The sequence below is a fragment of the Tamandua tetradactyla genome, chromosome 8 (assembly GCF_023851605.1).
Source record: "Tamandua tetradactyla isolate mTamTet1 chromosome 8, mTamTet1.pri, whole genome shotgun sequence".
In the NCBI taxonomy this organism is placed as follows: Eukaryota; Metazoa; Chordata; class Mammalia; order Pilosa; family Myrmecophagidae; genus Tamandua; species Tamandua tetradactyla.
The window spans coordinates 85683666-85708810 of record NC_135334.1 but is presented as its reverse complement, the minus strand read 5'-3'; the positions used below and the strand labels follow the sequence as shown (position 1 = coordinate 85708810).

The window sequence follows — 25145 nt, the reverse complement described above, 5'->3', positions numbered from 1 at the left end:
AATCAAAACCACAATGAGATGCCATTTCATACCCACTAGAATAGCTACTATTCAAAACACAGAAAGTAATATATTGGAAAGGATGTGGAGAAATAGGAACACTCATTCATTGTTGATGAGAATGTAAAATGGTACAGCCAACTGTGGAAAACATTTTGGTGGTTCCTCAGAAAGTCAAGCTTAGTATTACCATATGACACCACAATCCCACTTCTAGGTATTATACCCTAAGGAATAGAAGCAGGGATTCTAACAGATATTTGCACATCAATGTTTATGGTGGCATTATTCACAATTGCCAAAAGATGGAAGCAACCCAAGTATCCATCAACAGATGAATGGATACACAAATGTGGAATACACATACAATGGAATATTATTCAGCCTTAAAAAAGAATGAATCTTGAAGACCTCATGTTGAATGAAATAAAAGAGACAAAAAGGACCAATATTTTATTATCTCATTAGTATGAAATAATTAGAATAAGCAAATTCATAGAGTCATAAATTAGAATACAGGTTACCAGGAACCAAAGTGGGGATTGGGACTAGGGAGTTAATACTTAATTGAAAACTAAGAAATAGACCATCAGAGTAAACTCATCGCAATAATCAGATAGAAAGGTAGTTCAATGGTAGAATTCTCACCTGCCATGCAGGAGATCCAGGTTTGATTCCTAGGCCATGCACCACCAACACCCCTCAAAAAAGAAAAAAATTGTGAACAAATTCCCCTATGATATGCATATCACATATCTCCCTCTTTATGTGTGCATGTATAGATAATGAAATACATATATGGAGAGAGACACATAAAAAATAGATAATCAGGTCACTAGATGATCAGTAAAAAATTACAAGCCATACCAAGAAACAAAAAGATATGTCTCAGTCAAAGGAACAAATTAAAGTCAGGGGAGACACAGAATTTGGAACAATTAATCAAAAATGTTCAAACAAATCTCCTAAGTCAATTCAAGGAGATGAAAGAAAATATGGCTAAAGAGATATAGGATATTAAGAAGATGCTAGGGAACTATAAAGAAGAATTTGAAAACATGCAAAGAAAAATAACAGAACTTATAGGAATGAAAGGCAAAATAAGAAAGATTATGCTAGAGACCTACAACAGCATAAGAAATGATCAGCCAATTAGAAGATAGAACATATGAAATCTTATAAACAGAAGAACAGAGAGAGAGAAAATAATGGGGAAAATTGAGCAGGATCTCAGGGAACTGAATTACAGCATGAAGCACACAAACATACTCACCAGGGGTGTCCCAGAAAGAGAAAAGAAGGTAAAGGGGGCAGAAAGAATATTTGAGGAAATAATAACTGAAAATTTCCCAACTCTCATCAAAGACTTCGAATATACACATCCAATAAGTGCAACATACTCCTAACAGAATAAATCTAATAGACCTACACCAGGACATACACTAATCAAAATGCCAAAGATAGGGAATTCTGAAAGCAGCAAGAGAAAAGTGATTCATCACATACAAGAGGCATGCAATAAGACTAAGTGCCAATTTCTCATCAGAAACCATGGAGGCAGGAAGGCATTGATATGATATATTTAAGATACTGAAAGAGGAAAAACTGTCAGCCAATAATTCCTTTTCTGGCAAAAAAAAAAAAAACTGTCCTTCAAAAATGAGGGAGAGTTGTAAATATTCACAGATAAAAAGAATAATACACTCCATAAGGATTAAAGAGTCTTTGATGCTTTATCAAAGAATAGAATAAAAGAAGATAGTTGGTTTCATAATCTTAGGGTAGGAATGGGGAAAACTTTCCTTCCTAAGCAAGATTCAAATTCAAAAGCTATAGAGAAAAATATTGATTTCATAAATATTAAAAACTTCCCCTCAGCAAAAAAAAACAATATTAACAAATTTTTTTAAAGATTAACAGCAAACTGGGAGAAATACAACTAAGACAGCACTCATATTCACAATATTTTAAGAGATTTGACAAATCAATAAGAAACAGAACAACCACCCAATAGGGAAAATGGGAAAGCCTCTGAGCAGACAATTCCAGAAAAATAAATGTGAATGGCTGATAAACATATTTTTTAAATTCTCAAACTCAATAGTAATCAAGAAAATGCATATAATTAAACAGTATTTTTTAATCTCTCAAATTGCAAAAATTTAAAAGATTGATAATATACAAAACAACACTGGCAAAGGTATGGGAAGATAGGTCCTCTTATGTTCTGTTATGGAAGTGTAAATCAGTACACTCTTTACAACTTAACACCTACTCAATAAGGCTTAAAATTTAAGCCATCAATTCCACTGTAGGAATCTAACCCACAGAGGTGCACACATGTATGCACATAAATGTATATACAAAGACATTTATTATAGTATTGTTTCTAATACTTAAAAATTAAAAACAATCTAAGAATCTATCTATAAAGGAATGATTAAGTGGGAGACTATGAGACTATTAGAAACAAAACAGTTTCATGTGCTGACATGAAAATTTCTTCAAGGCATATTTTATAAGGGCAAAATGGTTGCAGAATATTTTATAAAATATTTATATCAAACAATTCTATGCACTTGAATGTGTGCACATATATATTAAAAAGTATGGAAAGAAAAAAACACTAAACAATTTTTTAAAGTATGAAACAATATACACAAAATTATTATCTGTGATTAACTTTAGTGAGGGAAATAGGATGGGAAAAGATGAGAACTTATATTTTTTGTTCAACTCAGCAAATTAAAAATTCTGTAGTCAAAAAATTTCAAAAATAACTATTTCTTGTGAATGTTTGCAATGACAAATTTTTTAAAGAGATGTTACATGGGAGGAGCTCAAAGCTTCTAAGGGGTATGATACTGCATAAATTCAAAGCACTGATAACATACTCTTTATTTCAAGCATTTCTATCCTTCACAACTATCAACACTAATATGACTTTCATCAGAGAAATTTAAACAAGATTTACAAATAGAATTTCATTTATTCACAGAGCACACCTCTGCGGCAAGGGTATAATTCCAAAATACAGACATAATTAATGGCTTGCCTAGATTCTCAAACAAGTCAGGAAATGATCCAGAGCCAGAATTCCACTCTCATACGAATAAATATATATACTGGCTCTCAGAGTGGCACCATAAATAACCCCATCTCCTGGCATTTCAGTCTCTCCTCAAATAATTGAGTGTTTAAATGACTTACAAACCTTCACTTTGGCTTTAAAAATTGCCTATGTCTGGTGTTCATTTTAAAGAGATGGCTTTTAAAAGTTTAACATCAACCTTCCAAAGAAAGTAAGAGAGAAAGATTTAGTTTTCACCTTCTATAAGAGGACAACCCCAGAAGAACATCGTGTTTTTACAAATGACAGCTCTGATCACATGATTTAGCTTAAAATCAGTAACTTAGAAGAAGTACTTTATAACCACATTATCCTAATTCTGAAAACTTTCTTAAGGAAAGAAAGCATAAAAGGTACTAATTCAAATCAAGAAAATTGATCCAAGTTCCGCTTCTGCCAGTAACTATATGTGTGACCATGCAAAAGTATAACAAATTCTCTAAACTTCAGATTCCTCATCTGTAAATGGAAACAAGAATACCTCCCTACTTAACTAAATGTAATGTCTCAAGCTTCAAATAAGGAGATTGTGAAGTTGCTTTGTAAAGTATGAAACTCCAGATAAATTTTTATTGTCTGAAATCTTAGTTCCCGATACAAGTATGCTCCTTGCCTGCAACATGTGAGAAAATATTTGGTTTACTATATTCAAGCCTCTCAATTTTGGGCACAATAATTTGTTTCCTCTGGACCAATAGCTCTCAACTGCAGTGTATAGAAAAGGAGTGTGTGTGACATTTGTGCGATATGTCATGATTTAAAATGACAGTGATTTAAGCCTTTTATAAATTAAGGAGGACTGTACTAGAGATGTTACCTACTTCAGTATCTGCCACAATCCTTTTCTGAGTGGACTGCCCCCAACTTCAGGCTCACATGATCCTGCTCTTTCTTAAATACAGCTAGAACTGAATGAAGGGGTAGGCTGTTAGGCAGTTATCCAACTAATTAATCTTTGAGGGATACTGAAATGAAATATCACTGGAATAATTAGTAACTATAGAGCCAATTAACTCAAATTGCTGGATGTCAATTCTTATAAATGGAGGAATGTAAAGTTGCTTCTTCTTGAAACACAGCACAGAGATGTGGAAACTAAGAACAAGAGTAATAACCTAACATTTATTGGATGCTTATGATTACAGGCCCTATACCAAGTGTTTTACATGTATTATTTCATTTATCCCTAGAAACTATTGTATACGGCTATTATTTTTAAACCTATTTTTCAGGCAAATAAATTGAGATGTACCCAAGACTGCACAAGGAGCAGATGGTAGAGATATGATTTGAAGCTAGTCTTCTTCCAGAGCCTGCACTCAGTATTTCTCACCACTCTCCTCAGTCTAGCTAAGTTGGTTATGCTTTTGTATCTTGCATTTTTGAATTTGTGAAACTCAGCAGGCAGACTAATTCTGAAACAAATAATTCATAGCACAGTGCCTTTGTCCAGGAACTAGTTATCTATTTTAGAATATAAATTTTAAGAATTTTACTACATCTCCAAAGGTGTTTGGTTCAGAAAAATTGCAATAGAAAAGTGAAAAGAGTGTATAAAACATAGAAAATTGTGAAATATATTTTCAAATTGTTTCAAAATATTGACACTTCTGTCTCTAAGAACAATAAATAGGTTCACTCCTCTACCCCAGAAGGTCAATACCACTTTCCAGCATGAAGAAGTTAAAATCGTCATTGCCCAAATATCCCTGAAGATTGAGAGAAAGATCAAATGGGAGCAAGGAAGTATAACTGAGACATTAGGATTTAACGATGACTGTGACTACTCACTCATTATACAGATATTTCTTTTTTGGAGTCCACTGTTTTAGAATAGCCAGAAGAAAATATCTGAAGTTGTTGAGCTTCAATCCAATAGCCCTGACTTTTGACAATGATTGTATAACTGTACTGAAAACAAAAGTTGGTTGCCCATGTTTGTATGGATCTACTTCTGGATATTTTGCTTTGTTCCATAGCTATATAGAATCATAAATACATATAGTCAATACTGCATGGTTTTAGTTAACCTACCTCTATTGTAAGTTTAAAATTGGGTTAAAAATCTGAGATAATGGTGTGGTAGCCCATGGCAAACTCCGGGATCTGTCCTGCAACTACTTGTTGAAGAGGGCTTTGAAAATGATTGCTTCTTTCTTTCTTTGCTTTGTATATATGTTATATTATATAATAATTTAAAAATTGAGTTAACAGCAATACTAGTGGTCAATAAAAGAGAGGAGTAAGGGGTGTGAGCTGTTTGGGGTTTTCTTTTTTCTTTTAATTTCGTTTTCTAGAGGAATGCAAATGTTCATGTGATGAATGCACACCTATGTGATGCTACTATGAACCACTGACTATATACTTTGAATGGATTGTATGATGTGTGAATATATCTCAATAAAATACATAAAAATTGAAATATAAATATTTAGGAAATTTGAAAAAAATTTGACATTGCTTCAGTAAGTATAATTCAAGCATAAATGACTCTTTACCTGACTATAATTTTAATTGATGGAAAATTAGTTCCCCAACTGATCTAATCAAGTAAGTGTTGAACAAATATTTAAAAAATACTTTTGAAAGCTGTGTCAGTATTCAATTGTAAATAACAGATTTCATTCTAGTTAAATTGAAACAGAAAAGGTTTTACTAGAAAAATATTAGAGGTTTATAAAATCACTGTAAAGACCAGAGAAACAGGATTTGAGGCTGCACTTGCAGGAACAATTTCCAGAACACCATCACAGAACTGGTTCAACATGGGCACTATGCTTTTGCCAACACTTACAGAATTGTGGAATCAGGAAGCCACCTCTAGCAGTTTACTCTGCCATGGTCTGAATCAGCAAAATGGATGCCCTGCTCCCTGATCTCTCATCACTCAGAAAATTAGGGATGAATGCTGGGAACTCTCCAAGAGCTGCTTCAGGGAAACCAACACCTCAGTAAGCATGCTGCCAGAGGGAAAAAAAACAGAAATATAACCTTTGTCTTAGAATGTTCACTTGTATCTTCCAAATCTCCCTAAGGTGCATCAGTTTAGCAAAAACTAGGTTTCATGTGGAATCCAAACTGTAAGGACCTCTGGGAAATGTAGTCTCTGTGTTTCCAGCCTCAAGGATTAAGGCATGCTAGAAGGGAGTTGGAATGGACTTGAGTGCATTAAGTCTATTTGTTAAAATCAGATACAACAATATTAGCCAATTTAGAGCACCCACCCATCTTGCTCCAGCTCTAACAATGGTTCAGAGTGGGCACTTGACTTAACATCAGCCCACATGAAGGGTGGCCAGTGGCCCGTGACCTGCTGAGAAAATATAACTTGGGGCAATCAGATTACTCACTCAGGGTTCTGATATTGGGGTATGAAAGATTGAGCCAGTGAACTAATTTGGGGGCAGAATGATGATGGGTCATATGCGTGTGTGTGTGTGTGTGTGTGTGTGTGTGTGTGTGTGTGTGAAATACAGAGGTAAATACCAGAAGAAATAGCCTAAAAAGTTACGTGGTTGCATCTGAACAAGAGGCCCTGGAATTTCTTTTCTGTTGTTTAGAATCCTTCTAGTGCTTTTTGAATTTTTAAGCTCTGTACCTGTACTGCTGGGATAAAAATTAAAAACCAAAAAGTGAATACACCAAATTTGAGCTTTCAAGCCAGAACAATTAATCTAGACATCACATGACTGATAACTGAAGAGAAAGAGCTCCAGACAATCGAGCTTTTAGCTGCCTCACTTCCCACCTAGTACCTCCACTAAGACGTGAAACCAAGTTAATGAGAACTTTGAATTCCAAGCCAAGCCATTGATCACTGGGAATAACTTTGCATAGGGGAATGATTTTTTAAATATTTTTATTGATAAATCTTCACACACATATATTCCATACATGTTGGCTCACAATATCATCACAAAGTTGTATATTCATCACCTTGGTCAGTTTTTAGAACATCTGCATCACTCCAGAAGAAGTAAAAAGGCAAAAGAAAATTCTCATACGTACCATACCACTTACCCCTCCCTCTCATTGACCACTAGTATTTTACATAGAGGAATGATTTTAATATTTTAGATAGAGTGCTTAATTGTGTGCAGGATAAATTTGATAGAGATTGGGTGATAGTAAGGAGATTGGTTAGGAGATTAATAATAGGAAATGGGACTAAATTGATGGCAGTGGGATTGGAAAGAAATGAGTGGATAAATTGATACATAACAAAGGATTTCTTGGTGGCTAAGATATGAAAGGTAAGTAAAGTAAATTTAGTGGATACCTCCCACTTTTCTATCTGCTCAGAATCCTTTCCTTTTAGACACTGCCCCTCATCTATCCCATGAGATTCTGGTGGTCAATCAGGGTAATCTCATATTATCAAAAGTAAAGAAGATATATGTCCCAAGCTGGCCTCTCAGAGTACATCTTCCCTGGACAATGTGTTTAGCTCCCAGACAAAACTCCAACTGAGCTGAATACGTTTCTGGAAACATTTTTACCATTGCTGTTGGGGAATATGTTCTCTCTTGCACAAATTTTGGGATGCCAGAGGCCTTGTACAGCTGAGAGGACTTACCAAGATATAGACAATAAGGCAGAGCCCTGACAAATCATTTGAGTCATTGAATCCACCCATGCCTGTACCTGTGGGTTTTCTAGTAATATGAACCAAGAAAATCACTTCATTGTTTATACTTCTTTAATTTGGGTTTCTGTTACTTGCAACAGAATGAGGTTTTGTTAATGAAAAGTCAAAGATAGATTAATTTATATATTAACAAATATTTGCAATATGCCTCCCAAATGAACAGTTCGATGTTCAGAACAATGGAAGATTGAAAAAAAGAATTCTAAGATATGCTCCCTACACTTTGGTATCTATTTCAGCTTTGTCACTAATTGTCAATGTGATATCAAAGAAAGTCATATGATAGCTCTGGAACTCCTTCTTTACTTCTATAAGGCTGAGGAAAAGGGGGATAACATTGCATTATTTCCTAAGATTTTCTCTTCAGCTCAAAGTTTTCTGATTCTGTGCCAACATACAGAAGAAAAGTTGCTGAAGGTTCTAAAATATGGTAGAAGGGTTAAATGGAAACTGATTAAATGGAAAAAGACTGGAGGCTAGCAAGACTGTGACAGTAATTCAGAAGGAACATTTCTTGGGCCTAGGGTGGAGAAGATTCAAGAGTAATAGAGGGAAGGGGATGAATATAAGAATCATTAGATGAAAGTAACAATTTGATGCCTGTATATAAAGGATCTGAAGGTGAGTTAAGAGTGACTACAGACTCCAAATTTGTTAGCTTCAGATCTTAAAAGAAATAAAATCTTCAGCAAAATTTGGTCGTTGGGAAAGAAAAAGTATTGGAGAGATAGTTAAGTTTTAAACATTCTGAACCTGAGCTATTGGTATGTATTTGAACAGAAAGTCTATAGGTTATTGAACATTTCGAACTGAACTTCAAGTGGGAAGTCAGGGCTTGAGTTTATATTTCTGAGAATCAATGAGCACAGAAAGAATAGTGAAAGTCCAAAGAGTGAATACAAATTAACAAATAAAAACTATTTCTAGACATGATTAGTTTAATAATAAGCAAAATATGTTAAAATAACAATATTGTATTTCTTAAGACTTTAAGTTCAATTAAAAATCTTGTTAGTCTATTGATAAATCTGGTAGTCTTTTTATAAAACCAAGGACCTTACTTTCACTTATTCTCTGACTATTGTTTAATTAATTCACAAGTTTCACTGTGTAAATACTCCTTAAATATTTAACACCATTTGCAAATTTAATCAAATGTTCTTAAACATTTTAAATTGCCATTACAGATGCAATATATCTGACACCTAGTCAGTGAAATCTTTATAAGCACTTATGTAACTCATGCAAATCCAATACCAATAAATCAACCTCGAACATGTAACATGTGGTCACAAAATTCTCTTAAATGCTTCATATATCCTAAAAGCTAACAATGCACACACTACCACAAAGTGATTAGAAAATTTTTTCCTATAACTGTATTATAACTTTTACAAATATAATGAAACTTTATTAATTTCCACTTGTTATTAAAGGTTAAAAATTGTGGCAGTGTGCCTGCCCATGCAAAAAAAAAAAATTGTGGCAGACATGGAGATGCTTCATGCAGACTCTAGCTGTTAGCTTACTCAAGGTCTTTCTCAACTACAGTCATACCCTTTCTGGGGCAGTCCACAATGTGCTAATTGAGTGAGGAAGGGTATAAAGGCCAGGGTGGGGCACTCTGATGCCTACAGAATACATCATTTGCTTTTGACAAACCTAACTGCAACAAAAATTAACTCACCCAACTAAGGTGAATAGCATTGCCATCTCAGCTCTCCTACAGCAACTGAGGCTGCAAATTTGGGCTATCAGTGGAAATTCTTGCCACTAATTCCAGGATGATTTAACTTGAACCTCAAGTGAACTGAGTACCTTTTTTTTTTTTTTTCACTTTTTAAAATGTTTTTTATTGTTAAATATAACATATATACAAAGAAAAGAAAGAGAAAGCAATGATTTTCAAAGTATATTTCAACAAGTAGTTACAGAACAGATTTCAGAGTTTGCTATGGGTTACCATGCCACTAGTTCAGATTTTTCCTTCTAGTTGCTTCAAAATACTGCAAGCTAGAAGAAATTTTTTTTCTTTTTTTGTGAAAAATTAGCAATAAATTTCAAAGCACATCACAACAATTAGTTGTATAGATTTCAGAGTTTGCTATGAGTTACAATTCTACAATTTTATGTTTTTACTTCTAACTGCTCTAAGATACTGGAGAATGAAATAAATTTCAATATAATGATTCAGCAATCATACTCGTTTGTTAAGCTCTACCTTCTCTGCATCCCCTTTGATCTTTCTCCCACTCTTTAGGGATATTTAGACTACACCCAATCTAACTTCCTCGTGTTGGAAGGGGAAGTTGATAATATGGGGTGGGGGGATGGAACTAGTTGATGTTCTGGAGAGACTGGACCAGAACTTATCTGGACTCATGTGGTCCAGGAACCCACTGGGAGGTTGCATATTTCTGGAAACTTAGCCTCGTGCATGCAACCTTTGTAGAATCTTATATAATACCCTAAGTGTGCTTTAGGATTAGGAGAAATTGGTTGGAGTTAGCAAGTTATGAAAGTTAGCAATGTTTAGTTGAAGCTTATATAAAAGTGATCTTCAGAATAGCCTCTTGACTCTATTTGAACTCTCTCAGCCACTGATATCTTATTTGTTCCTCTTCTTTTTCCCCTTTTGATTAGGATGACATTGTTGATCCCATGGTGCCAGGGCCAGACTCATCCCTGGAAGTCATCTCCCATCTGCCAGGGAGGCTTTCACCCCTGGATGTCATGTCCCACATTGGGGGAGGGCAATGATTTCACTTGCAGAGTGAAACTGGGTACCTTTCCAATGGTGAGGCTCTACCTGCTTACCCACTACATTACTGTAATCTTATTTTATAAGAGGGTTATCCCTACATTTGTACACACATGCCACAGATACACACATGGCTTATAGTTCCCCATAACCAGCATTGAACCTAATCCAGGCTCTGTCACCAATTAGCTTTGGGCAATTGCCACAATTAGCTTGGGCAAGTTATTAACCTCTCTATGCTATTTCCTCCTCTATAAAATGGAGAAAATCATCTGACAGGGTTGTTGTGAGTATTAAATGAGTTAAAATATTAAAAGCTCATAGAACAGGGTCAGGCCATGGTGGCTCAGCAGGCAGAGTTCTCGCCTGCCATGCTGAAGACCCAGGTTTAATTCCTGGTCCCTATCCATGCAAAAAAAAAAAAAAGTGCATAGAACAGCTCTTAGCCCATACTACATATTGAATAAATACTAGCTATCATCATTATTGGTCTGATTGAGTTCTACATTGTCGTCAAAACCATTACAGAAAAAGTTCAGATTTTAGTACCTAAGTTAAGTCCTACCCTTTACATTTATTGAACGTTTAAACACTATTCTTCCTATCATTTTTGGGTTTCCCCAGTTCATGAAGATGTAAACCACTGCACGAAGATAATATCGGGACCATACATGTAAATTTTTTTCTGAAATATAAAATACTATGAAAATGAGATATTACTCCTAAGAAGCTTAACAAAGCTTCCTAAGAATATTCATTTACAAAATGAAATTCTTTGCTCTTCAAATCCCAAAAATAATAATATCCACCTTTGTAGTTAAAGTTCAAATGAAACTGATTTAAAAGTAATAATTTTAAAATAATGAGGACATATGGACAACTTATTATAGGGCAAAGACATGGAGACATCGAAAATGAGTCTAAACCTTCATTGGCTTCGATTTTCAGTCTACGAAGTTTTGAAAACTGTGCTAAATTGAGGGTCAGGCTTCTTTCAACACGTTAAGAGATTTGCTTACCTATGGAAGAAGCATGGGCCTCTGATAAAGTGCCCTTCATCAAGCATCATCTTGAAGTCTTGCATATTTAAGAACAAAAAAAAAAAGCCGCCCCTCCTTGCTTTGGATCACAAGTTGGGAATTTTGTGTCAGTGTGGCTCGCGAAAACAATCCAATTTTCGTTTAGCTATTCCTATGCGGCCTCGAGCAGCAAAAATACTGCAAAAATGAGACCTACTGTTTAATGCTACCCATACTTTAACGAATTCCCATCAATAAATATAAATATCTCCAGATGACAGTTTGGAAAAAAAAAAAAAAAACGACTCGCGGTCTCTACGAAGGATCTCATACGAAATGGAAATTCAAGCCCGCAGTCTTTTGCTGTACTTTCAAAAGCGAGTGGAAAGGGGATTAGGAGAACTATGACTTTAAAACCCCAGATCCTGCAGCTCGCAAAATGAGTATTCCAGAGAAGGTGACCGGGCTCCTTCAGTGAGGGTGTCATTTGTGAGAGGGTGCAAGGACAAGTAACGCGGACTCTTTCACCTTTCCGCGGAAACGCTCCCTTCCACACAGATTCCTGGACGGCGGCTCCCCAACCCCATTTGGGGGTCACCCCAGGGCAGATATCTGGAGGGAGCGATGGGGCCCGTGACGGAGTAGCATCCAGGATAGCGTCAGGCACAGCCACGGGCTCACTTGGGACGCCAAGGACTCCTGGTATGCCTTGGTCAGGAAAGTGGTTTAGCAATGAGGGCGGGTTTTCTTCCCGGATTCTAGGAGGAAAACACGGAAAAGAGGTGGTAGCTGCGTAATCTGGCCCCAGGGTGCGAACTCGGGGAACAAAGAAGTAAAAACACAAGCAGAAGGGATCTGTACGCTTTGGGGGAACTGCGACTCCTCACAAATCACAACCGCCTGTGCAAGGCTCCAGGGGTTATGAAAATGCAGTTTTCTGGACTCCTGTCCAAACCTGCAGGATCACAAACTATATCGAATACCACCCAGGAACTTGCACTTTAAACAAACGCCCCAGCTGACTTGGGTCTACGGAAGTTTGGGAACAATCGCCTCACACAGGGTAAAGCTTAGCCTTACAGCCCCGGCAAATAGAGCACGGATGCTACCGCTGGACAGTGCCTCAACCGAGCCTGGTACTTTCCTTTTGTTCCGCCCCGCTGCTCAGCGCGGATTGGTGGCGAGAAGCAACTCTGGCGCTGATTGGGCAGCAAAGGAATCGTTCGTGGCAACTATAGGGTTCGGGTGTTTCAGAGTGCTAAATTTATCTTCAGACTAGCTACCGCGCCAGCCGCGAATCGGATCTCTATGGAGGTGGTATAGGAGCTATCCGTGAACTGAGAGCATCACCCTATACCCGAATCCTTCTTTCCTCTGTTTTGTTTTCCATTCCCCTCCTCCTCCTTATCCCCCCACTCTCCAGTCCGCGACGACTGGCTCTTGACCATGTTCAGGCCTCGGTGAAGGTGAGGAGCAGAGCCGCCACCGCGGCTAAGTGGTGCGCTCTGAAATGGCCGCTGCCTTGAGCTGTTGAAAATGGCGGCCGCAGACTCAGCTGGGGACCGCGGCGCTGCTGTGCAGCCCAGCCGCAGAGATGATCGTTTTCTCCATCGCTGATGCAGATGACATTAAAAGATAGCTTTGGGTGCTGAGAGGTTTTCATGGGGTTAAATAAGGCGTCCGCCCGCGGGAGAATTCTGAGGCGAGGGTGGGCTCCGACAGGAAGCGATCCCCCAGAGGTGGCTTCCCGCGGACAGTGCGCACCTGGGACAAATGTTGAGAGATATCTGGCCCGGGATGCTTATTGGGGTGTCCGTTTAAAAGGGCGATGATTCGCTAACAGGGGTATCCGTATCCACGTCCTGCCTAGCCTGTAGGGCTGGACTACGCTTCTACCCTGCGCTCCGAAGAGTACCGTTCAAAAGCTGGAATTGCCTTAGAGTGGAGGGGCGGGGGGGGGGGGGGGGGGGGGGGAAGATTGCGCTGTCAGTTTTACCCAAAGGAGAGACAACGATGAGGGGTTTTGTTTGTTTGTTTAAAACAGCACATTTTCAGAGAGTGGACTGGAAACTTAACTCTCAAGGGAGTTCAGACCGTGTCCTCGAAAGATTTGGGGGAGGTACCTCTGAAGTGGTGGGAAAAGAGGCCCTCTTTCCTGAAAACAAAGCTTCCTACCCTGCTGTGTCCTCTGACAGCACGGAAGAGGGATCCTAACGTTTTAGTTGTACCAGCAGCTCCAAAAGTTCCTTGTTCTGTAATGGAGAAGTAGGACTTTCTGCCAAGTTGATACGCTTGACTTTCTGACAGTTGTAAACCATTGTTATTGTTTATCCTATCTGTCTGCACTGCCCAAATCCTGGTAACAGATGTTTTTAGTGCTTGGGGAATTAAGAGCATTCAGAACACACAAGTAATGGCCAGGCACATGGGTTCTACATTAGAATATTTTGGATTCTATTCTTGGGTCTTCATTTACAAGCTGTGTTAGCAAGTGACTTAACCTCTCTGCATATATTTGTTCATCTTTAAATGGGGTTAATAGTCCCTAACTTAAGTTTCTTTTGAGGATTAAATAAGGTAATCAATATGAGGCACTTAGCACAGTTACCTGCACAAGGTAAAGAATGTTCACTAAATAATTGTAATGGTAAAAGATTGATTATTGAGGGGGAAAGTGATTATGGGAAAAAAGGCACATTTCATGTACTAGTTCCATCTTGATTAATTCCATTTTAGATTACTTTCAATAAGATGTGGTTGTACGTTTTAAAATTAGGTTTAGTTTTTAAAATATATATATTTCTAAGACGTCAGGGGGTGGAGAAGAGCATCTCAAAAGGGTGAAATTGCCAGACTATTATATTGGTTGAAAGTATTAGCATCTTTACTATGCTAGGCATCTTCTTTTTCAGTTCAAGATCTGCATTGCGGTGAAGTCATTTCTACTCCCTGGATCTAAAATAAATTATATTGATAGATATCTTATAGGCTTATAGTAGTTCTGCTGGTTACCCCAGTATCTAATTTTAATGCTTTTTCTCATTTTAGGCTTTTTGGTTACTCCCCATTCTACCCCATCCTTTAATTTTATTCTTTTGAAGATTCTACATTTCAAGCTGCCAAGGTGGAGAGTGTGATTACAAGAGGGAGTGCTTCTCATTTCAGGTATCTTACCCTCTACCTGTAAATAGGAGAACCATTTTGATTCAAGATCTAATATAAGAATGCAAAGCCTACTCTGTAGCCAGATCGTAACAAATAAAAAATAGCTACATTTAGATAGGTGGTGAATTTGAGTGCCTTGACTTCTAAAGCTATAGTACTCTTCAAAGGTCCTTAAATTTGCAGTAACCTTCCTCTTAATTATGCTTTTTAAAAAAATTATATGAAGAATAAACTGAGTAAGGGAGAATTTATGTTTTCTTTAGGTCCAGAGCAGTCAGTAAAAAATGTACATGAATTTGAATGAGTCTTAATTTGGATAATATAAACATTTTTGTAATTTTAACTCAAGGGAAATAGTAGCTAACTTTTGGTCTACAGTTTATTTTCCAATATTAGTATACAGTATTTAGGATATAATAGAATTCCTATCTTGCGAAATTATGAGCTTTGTATATTTTAAATATAGCTTATCTCAGAATTTTTGGTAACCCTGAGGAAAGGCTTCAGTTGTACAATAGGATCAACAATTAAGCTGTCCAGTAGCAGTAGGCATCAAAAAGCTACTACAAACTGTAGGAGGACAGGGTCAGGAAACTATGATCATGCTGTCTGTTTTTGTAAATAAAGTGCTATTGGAACACAGCCAGGCCCATACTTTTATGTGTTGTCTATGGCTGCCACCACACTACAACTACACAAGTTGAATAGGACAGACTATATGACCCATAAAACTGAAAATATTTACTATCTGGCTCTACAGAAAAAGTTTGCCAACCTTCAGCTTGGGACCTATTCCTCATGGTCCCTTCCTTAGAAATATGCTTCTAACTATCCATTATTTCTTAGCCCAGTGGTTCCTAAATTGTATTTTATAGAAGATTCATATTCTAAGTGAAATACATGTTCTAAAGAAAAGATTTTTGGTAACAATAGGTTTTCTTTATAAAGTTAATTTTAAAATATAAGTTTAAGACTACTAAACTCATTTATATAGCTTTTATTTTTATGTGATAATCTACCTTTAAGAAAAGGTGTGCCATACCTGAGAACACCAGGAAGTCGCATGAGAGATCATCTGATACACGAACATATGATGTTCCATCTGCGCATTGATGCATAGGCAACATTTACAAATTAACTGATGTGTTGCTATATATCATCTCTTTGATGATTGCTCATCTCCTATGTATCCTGTCTTATAATTTGAACACATTTGTGATACTCAATGTTTATTCTAAATTAACCATGTTTTGTACCACAAACTCATTGCCCATGGATCTATTGCTGAAAGAAGGAAGTCTTAAACAAGAAGTGGAATCTTTTTGTTATCAAATTGTGTCTGAATCAAATGATCAAAAGGTTGGAATAATACAAAGTGAAGATGAACAATTGCAGCCTTCAGTTTCTAAAAAAACAGAAGATGAGCTTTCTAGGGTGAAATTTATGTCCAGTCCCAACAAAATAAGAACTTTTAGTAAGAAACCAAAAAGAAGAAAATATGATGAAAGTTATTTGTCTTTTGGATTTACTTACTTTGGAAATAGAGATGCTCCTCATGCTCAGTGTGTGCTATGTAAGAAAATTTTATCAAATAGCTCTTTAGCCCCTAGTAAGCTTCGAAGACATTTGGAAACTAAACATGCTGCATATAAAGACAAAGACATAAGCTTTTTCAAGCAACATCTTGATTCACCTGAAAACAGTAAACCCCCAACACCTAAAATTGTCAATACAGACAATGAAAGTGCTACAGAGGCATCATACAATGTAAGTTACCATATAGCACTGAGTGGAGAGGCTCATACTATTGGAGAATTGCTTATTAAGCCTTGTGCAAAAGATGTAGTGATGCGGATGTTTGATGAACAATATAGTAAAAAAATAGATGCAGTACAGCTATCAAACAGTACTGTTGCACGTCGAATTAAGGATCTAGCTGCTGACATTGAAGAAGAGCTTGTTTGCAGACTGAAGATTTGTGATGGGTTTTCACTGCAGCTAGATGAATCTGCTGATGTTTCAGGACTTGCTGTGCTACTTGTGTTTGTCCGTTATAGGTTTAACAAATCTATTGAGGAGGACTTACTGTTATGTGAATCTTTGCAAAGTAATGCTACTGGTGAAGAAATATTCAACTGCATTAACAGTTTCATGCAGAAACATGAAATCAGATGGGAAAAATGTGTTGATGTTTGTAGTGATGCTTCTAGGGTAATGGATGGGAAAATTGCCGATGCTGTCACCCTGATAAAATATGTGGCGCCTGAAAGCACCAGTAGTCACTGCCTATTATATAGACATGCACTGGCAGTTAAAATAATGCCTACATCTCTGAAAAATGTGCTAGATCAGGCAGTACAAATAATCAATTATATTAAAGCTCGACCACATCAATCCAGACTGTTAAAAATTTTATGTGAAGAAATGGGTGCTCAGCACACAGCACTTCTTCTAAATACAGAGGTGAGGTGGCTTTCCCGGGGTAAAGTTCTTGTAAGACTTTTTGAGCTTCGTCGTGAGCTCTTGGTTTTCATGGATTCTGCTTTTCGTCTATCTGATTGTTTAACAAATTCATCTTGGCTACTAAGACTGGCATATCTCGCAGATATCTTCACTAAATTAAATGAGGTTAATCTGTCAATGCAAGGAAAGAATGTGACAGTTTTTACAGTATTTGATAAAATGTCATCATTGTTAAGAAAATTGGAATTTTGGGCTTCATCTGTAGAAGAAGAAAACTTTGATTGTTTTCCTACACTCAGTGACTTTTTGACTGAAATTAATTCTACAGTTGATAAAGATATTTGCAGTGCCATTGTGCAGCACCTAAGGGGCTTGCGCTCTACTTTGTTAAAATATTTTCCTGTTACAAATGACAGTAATGCTTGGGTTAGAAATCCATTTACAGTGACTGTCAAACCAGCCTCATTAGTAGCACGGGACTATGAGAGCCTGATTGATTTAACATCTGATTCTCAAGTGAAACAAAATTTCAGTGAACTTTCACTAAATGATTTTTGGAGTAGTCTAATTCAGGAGTATCCAGGCATTGCAAGACGTGCAGTTCGTGTACTTCTTCCTTTTGCTACAATGCACCTGTGTGAAACAGGGTTTTCATACTATGCTGCAACAAAAACAAAATACAGGAAAAGACTTGATGCCACACCTCATATGCGGATCCGACTCAGCAATATTACACCTAATATTAAGCGGATATGTGATAAAAAGACACAAAAACATTGTTCCCATTAAAATTAGAGGGTACTGCATGTTTCTTGATAACCAGATGTAAGATGAAAATAAAAGATGATTTACTTAGTCTGAGATGTTTTGAGGTTTTTTTTAAATAAAATGATTCAATTTTTAGTACTAGATTTTAAGAAAGCTAAAGAATCAAAAATTTAAACATATTCTTGTTAGTATTCTTTACATTGTAATTTCAAAGAGTTTCATGGTTATACCTGGAAAATGCTGATCCACAGGAAACAGTCCCAGTTTGTACCATTAGCATATCTCTTCAGAATCTAATCCCTACTCATCTTTCTAGCCATGCCTACACTTCATCCCTACAATCACATGGAACTTCCTATCATTCCCTAAACATAGCACACTGTTTCATACTTTCCAGTCTCAAAAACCGATTCCATCTTGCTTCCTGACAAACTCTTACTCACTTTTCAACCCTTTGACTTATATAGTCCTAGGCTCTTTCATTTTCTACTTCTTTTAATCCTATTTTGTGCAGTAGTATTTTTTTTTTCTGTCTCAATTATAAATTCCTTGGTGGTATCACAAATCCCCGTGTTATTGACCCTCTTGGAGGGTCTTATCCAGCTCTGTTGCTATTATCTGGCACAAGACTTATTAAAATAAATGTTCAATAAAGAATACATGTTGGCAAAGATAAAATAATGAAATTGGAGTAGGAGCGTCTTACCATTCACTGGTTGGCATGGTGGCTGGTACTTGCATACTCTGCATGTGTGCTCTGCAGAATGCTCCCTTTTGTGTTTGTGTGTCAGTTATTTTGGTTAGCTAGAACTCATTGTAGCAGTTATGCAGAATTCGAATGTTACAGCTTTGATTTGGGCTACAATGGGGGAAAAGTAAGGAAATATGAAAAATATTTTTAGAGATTTTCTTGTTCCTTTCAGAATTCCTACCTAGATTTTTGTAAATTCCATATTCTTAGTCTCAGTTACTGAGGTTTTGCTGCCCTTGAAGATAATTAACACTGCAGTAATTGAAATTTATCAATTTATTCTTGAAACACTATAAAAAGACTGCTGACTTTCCTTTCCCTAGGCTCCTCTTCCCATGTCACATCATGCAACACAGGTCACCAACTCAGTGTTCTTACATATTTTAATTGTGTTACTCCTGTAATTAAGAACTACTGTAGATAGCCATTACTTATTTAATCTCACTTATTCAAACCTGTCATTAAGGGGAGTTAGTACACCTTTCATTAAGGCAGACTATGGTAGAGTGACTAGGTTCAGGTAGCTGCTCTACTACTTACTAGCTGTTTAAGCTTGGGCAATTTGAACTTTTCCAAGCCTCAGTTATCTATGAAGTTATAATTAATACCTTTTTTGAAGGGTTATTATGAAGATTAAATAAAAATGTCTATAAAAATAGCTGTAGTGGGTGGTACAACAGTGGCTCAGTGGCAGAATTCTAGCCTGCCATGCCAGAGACCCAGGTTCAATTTCTGGAGCCTGCCCATGCCAAAAAAAAAAAAAAAAAAAAAAGTAGCTGTGGGTGATCAAGAACATTTAAGCAACACGTATTAGTGACTTCCCATATCCATGTCAAAGTTAGACATGATTCCTCACTCCACACTTCTAATTTGAGTTTTTATTCTTTATGGAGTTTCATGAGCTCTCCACAGCATCTGTCCTAATATGAACCAGCAGGATTAAGTAATTCTAGCTCATTTTTTCCCCTTTGTTGCCCTATTAAGCACTATTTGTTATTTGTCAGACACCTTACTAGCTGCTTTGTATGTTGTCGGTAGTCTTCGCAACAGTCCTATAAGATTAGGTAATTGTTGGTCTTGCCCAGGGTCACACAATAAATAGCAGAATTTAGCTTAAAATTAGTCTGGAAAAATTACTTTCCAAAACAGCATTTGGGAGTACAAAGATTCCCTATAAAGTCTGGGTATTTCTTTGAAATCCTGTGTTTTCTTATAAATGCATCCAAAATTTGCAGTCTACTTCAAAGTATGACTACTTATTGTAATATAAAAATGTAGATTGTTATCAGCTAAAATTTTCCAGGAAGGTGTTTGATAATTTCTCATACATGCAACACTTAGTCTAAATATATAAGGTTTTTGGACAGTTAATCCCAGAGTTAAAATGCACCCTTGTTTGAAAAACATACAATGCCACAGTGTCTCTCTGACTTACAGCTTGAGCCTAAAAATTAGACTCCTTACATAATTCCTGATCCTAGGTCATCCAACCAGGATGTCAGCCACTTGAGATAATGAGGACTCTGCTTTCCAGTCCTCTTCCCCAACCTCAGAGAGTCTGGATTCCTGCGTTTAACTCCAAACCTGTTGATTGAGAGCCTGTTATCTGCTGCTAGAACTTGTTGGTGACCCTAACTAAATTTTTCTTGGTTCTTGATGCCAACTGCTCACCTGTTCTATATAATCTATCATGTGGATACCATACATGGCTAGTGATAATGGACTTTTATCACCTGAAGGTGGATGTTGTACCTGCTTGATGATGGACAAGTCTAATTCCAGACTGATTTCTAGATTAGCCTAATCGATAGTTACCAGAATAATTACTGAATCCCAGAAGATTATTTTTCTTTTATGTTTAAACTTTACCTACCCTTGAGAATGGCTAACCATATTCCATAAATAAAATGAAGCAAACAGTCTTGAACACTGCCAGCATCTCTTTCTTGCATACTTCCGAAGTCCTCTGGTTGTCTTCTGCCGAAACATCCCTGAGACTCCTCAGGCTAGAGGAAAGCCTCTGAGGGAACCTTTTAACACAACATGAAAACAACGTCAAAAAGAAACTGTAGTGTCCCACTTACAAATGGAAGAAATAGTTGAGAACTAAGTGATGTTTTTATGGCACCCTCAAATGACAGCTGCCCTTGCTACCTTTGCATGAAACAGGAAAATTCCCCAAATTCGCCCAAGCCAAAAAGACTTTCCTACTTTTAATTTCTATGTTTAAGTAATTGTAATTGGCTTGATTTCTTAATGAGGATTATTTCATGTCATTTTTGCTCTACAACTTACCATAAACAGGTAAGTTGTAAGCCCTTTGTAGCTAGGACATCTATTAAATCATTCGTAGAATTTAGCAGAGATATAATCATGAAAAGTGCTCAGTGAATTTAATTCCCTGACTTTAAAAAAAATGAGGTAATAAAATATAATTCATACTATAATAGCTTGAAAATTAGCTTTAAAGTCCTTGCCCTCACTTAGATATAAAGCAGTAATTACTCTGCCTTTCAAAAACTTCAAAAACAGCAGTTTTTGAAGTTTCTCTCCTGTTGTCTTAAAAGAGCAAGTTTACTCCCCAAAATATAACTCACAACTCTTGAAAGAACCCATCAGCTACATAAATCTAGGTGCTTCTGAAATTTATGCATTTGTTAACTTTCATTTTTTGAAGGTATAAAACTTCACTATTAATTAGTACAGTGGAAATATTTCTGAAGTGGGAATCAAGAGACCTCTGTTCTGCAATTAATTAGCTGTCTTAGATAAATTCATCCTGCTCTCTAGGCTTTAGTTTCTTCATCTATTAAAAGGGGTTGAACTACAGTGAGTTCTAAAGTCCTTATCAGATAAGATCAAATTTTAAACCTTAAAGACTTAGTGATATTTAAATAATATTTAAATAAATATTAGGGTAATGATAGGATGTGATCCAATTATTTTGAATATGGGGTTTTTTTCTTTTTTCTTAAACCAAGATTTTTTTCAATGAATCTTAGTATAATACTTTTCACAAACCAAATGATAAAATGTATAAACTACCCCATCATGAATACTTATTAAATGGAAAAAATGAAGTACTTTTTAAAAGGGAAATGTACTTTGAAATTTAGAAAACATTGGATGAAAAGCTTAAAGTATGTTTGGTTATGATTGTTTTGAAATCCAATATAGATTAAAGTGTCAGGCAGGCTGCAGTGAAAATTGTTGACTCCTCCCCAGCATCTATGTTATTCTCCCAAATCATACCCTGATTTTCTTTCAGATGTCCATTCTAACTGAACATAATCCATGTACATAAGCAAAAGGTGCCCCACTACAGTTTTGAGAGTGAATCTGTTTTGTCTGTAAGGTAGTAGCTTTCAAACTTTTTTGTTTCCAACCCACGATAAGTAACAGATTTTACATTGTTATCCAGATATGTGTGTATATATGTGTGTAAATACCAGTTTCACAAAGAAATAACTCTTTGTAAGATTTATCTCCTGTTTAATTTTTTAATGATGGTTGAGATCCATGTATTATTTTCATAATCCATTCTTTTCCTCATGTCCCACTGTTTGAAAACCAGAGGTGAGTATGTCATACCCTTAGAAAAATTGTTCAGGAACATGGATCTGAGTCAATTGAGGCATGGTACTAATCCGGCCATAGAAATAGTCTCAGAATAGCATGTGAACCAGTTCATTCAGATCAGTGAAAACCAAGGGCAATATAATGGGGGCTTTCAGAAAAGAGGGTTTCCTTAGTCTTAAGGAAGAGGTGTTATTGTGTGTATATGTGAGGCCAGCAATTGCTGCAGCTCTAGCTACCAGCTTGGTGCTAAAGCCAATGTAACGGTGGGAACCAAGAAATTAGTGACGCCTAACCAACACTTGATCACAAGTACCCTTGTACTTTTAATATTTCTATTACTTAGGCTAATAATGCCCTTTATTGCTTAAGCCAGTTTATGTGGCATTTTCTGATATCACAGACAGGATTACCTTAACTAATATAGAGACCCAAAAAGGAAGAATTATAAAACTTTAAAATTTATTGGTAAACTTAGCCACTGTGGTGAGAAGACTACCATTCCAAACCAAGATAGTCTGATCTTTTGTTTATTTAGCCATCTACTGTGGTGTTACCATTCAAAATCTCAGATTGGTGGTATTTTATATAGACCAGAAGTTAATTTATCATGTATATTGACATTATTGAATATATCATCATATGCTATTTTATTTCTCTTAGTGAGATAACTTGATGACATGGATTTTATTTATTTAATAGCTTAGACTGAGCTAGTCATTATTCAGATATATGATTCAAGTTTAAAATTAACCTTGAAAACAAATGAACTTTTCCTTTAAAACTTGAAAACCTTGACAAAGATGATAGAATTTTTTTAAAAATAGCTTAATAAGTTATATGCTTTGCATGGGGAAATTATCAGCCAGAAATAATTTGAGTGGTTCTTCTGTCAAAGTTTTAAATAAATTCTTTGAAGGATTTTTTTTTAAACTTCTTGTCAGAGGATTATGTGTTGATATGGTGAAATATATGACAATACAGTTAGCATGGCTTCATAAATCTGAGCAAACTAAAGTTTTCCCCAAACAAGCAGGGTCTTCATGTTTAAGGTAGTTATCTAAATGTCTTCATTTGTCTCTGCCTTCTAAAATCCCATAGACATGTTAAAAGAAATGTAAAACAGACAAATCCCATGGCAACACTAAAAAATAGCAAAGGGAGTAAAGACGTCTTTGCTCTCAAATAATATATTTTTGTGGAAGAGATGGAACTAAACTAATAAGTGATATTTAATTGTAAGCAGTTTTCAGTGCTATAAAAAAAACAATGTCAGAAAGAGTAATGCAGGGTGTTAACCAAATTAGAGTAATCTGAGACAGTCTCCAGGAAAGTGGCAGTTGAGTATAAGGAGCTAGTCAAAGATTAACGGAAGAATACTCCAGGTAGAAGGAAAGTTAGTGCAGGATAGAGAGGGGTGTATTTGAGGAATAAAAGACTAATATGATTGGAATAAAGAGAATACCATGGGCATGGTAGAAATTGTCAGAGCAAGGAAAGGACCAGAATACTTAGGATCTTATAGACCAATGTAAGATTTTATTCAACAGGAAATTGTTGTTCTCAAATGGGGGATGGGGTGGATGTCAGGTTGCAACCTCCATTGTAAATGTATGAGGTCATTGAGGGAGGAGCTACTAAAACTGATATTTAAGGCCTGTTATTAAAATGTTCGCCCATGTAGGACCCTTTTAAAGAGTTCAAAGTTTGGATGGTATTAGGACCTTCATAGACTTCTGAGAACATTCAGAACTTTGGGGACCCGACTTTGAAAAATGTATATTTTAAATGAAAGGTTCTCCATCTTAAAAGCAGGGACCATACTTTGGACCTCTTCATTCCATAGAGTACCATGCTAGGCTCCTTTTGGCACTGTTAAGTTAGACAACTATCCAAATTTAGGAGCATGCAAAAGAGAAGTTACATAGTATGGAACAAGGCAATCATTTCAGAGACCATTACCTAAGACTCACATAAGGCATTTAATGGTAGTTACCTTCTGTAATAGGGTAATGCAGTGCATTAATCACAAAAGCCCATGCTTTGGCTTTCAGTATTTTTGAGTGAAGGATGAATGTTGAGTATCCAAGCCTCATCTAGTAGTACTTCAAGTTGGCTGCCATCACAATGTCCCTTGTACTGCCACAACTCCTCCCCGCCCTTTCTCCGTTAAGAAGAGGATTCCTAGGATTTTTAGTGAGTAGAACAAAGGAGACTCACTCTTAGGCATTTCACTGTTGGAATTATTCTTTAATTCTTCCACCAGATGATTTCAAGACTGCATATAAAGAAGTAGCCCTACAGTGAACCCTAGTCTGAATGATATAGCACTGAGTTGATTTGGAAATGGCAAGAAAATGAAATTATTCCATGTTTTTTCTCTTTGCTACTAAAACATTTTAAAACTCCACTCAGCATGTCCACTTCCAGATCACTTTAAAGGCAATTAATTAAAGAATTAATAAGGCAATTAATTCTTCAGTAGGTCATACAACTTACAGCTGTGGAAGAATTGCCTAACATTTATGAAGTACTTTAGGCTTTTTAAAGAAAAGCTTTTGAAATGCAAAAATGTAATTTTTACCATTCAGGATATATAAATGAAATAGTTAGACATCACCTCTTATACTATAAGAAATAAAAGGTCATAGTGTATTGTCCAAGCAATAAAAAAAAAATTTTTTTTAATTTTTTTGAGTCCTTAAAAGATTTTCCCAGATTCATTCACAGGTTTCTTCTCAACCAAGTGAAGATGGCTCTAGAACACATCCACCGGAGCAGCATATTAACTATATGAGGTCTATCAAAGCACCATAATTGGACCAGATAGTTGCATTCAGGAACTAAGCCAACAACCTTCAGAA

The 25145-nt window shown here is 36.3% G+C and overlaps 1 protein-coding gene and 1 long non-coding RNA gene across 5 annotated transcripts in view; one reads left to right on the top strand and one right to left on the bottom strand.

Moving 5' to 3' along the window:
- The window catches only part of LOC143644689 (uncharacterized), a 96331-nt gene that overhangs the window by 66284 nt on the left and 4902 nt on the right, over positions 1-25145 (bottom strand). The window contains exons 3-5 of the long non-coding RNA XR_013156819.1: positions 20579-20735; positions 18661-18813; positions 5925-6090 (exon numbers count right to left, since the gene is read on the bottom strand). This is a non-coding gene — a long non-coding RNA (uncharacterized LOC143644689). The remainder of the gene's footprint in view (positions 1-5924; positions 6091-18660; positions 18814-20578; positions 20736-25145) is intronic.
- On the top strand, positions 12803-18041 carry ZBED5 (zinc finger BED-type containing 5). 4 transcript variants are annotated; one of them, XM_077113993.1, is made up of 3 exons: positions 12803-13024; positions 14607-14723; positions 15755-18041. In XM_077113993.1, the coding sequence occupies exon 3, from the start codon at positions 15891-15893 to the stop codon at positions 17973-17975; it is 2085 nt and encodes a 694-aa protein (XP_076970108.1). In that variant the 5' UTR covers positions 12803-13024; positions 14607-14723; positions 15755-15890; the 3' UTR covers positions 17976-18041. The 4 variants fall into 4 exon arrangements, with proteins under 4 accessions (XP_076970108.1, XP_076970106.1, XP_076970107.1 ...); XM_077113991.1 differs by having other exon boundaries at positions 15750-18041; XM_077113992.1 differs by having other exon boundaries at positions 15718-18041.

Bases quoted from the DNA above. Each gene is read 5' to 3' on its own strand.
- ZBED5 (XM_077113993.1), top strand. From the start codon at position 15,891: ATGATTGCTCATCTCCTATGTATCCTGTCTTATAATTTGAACACATTT.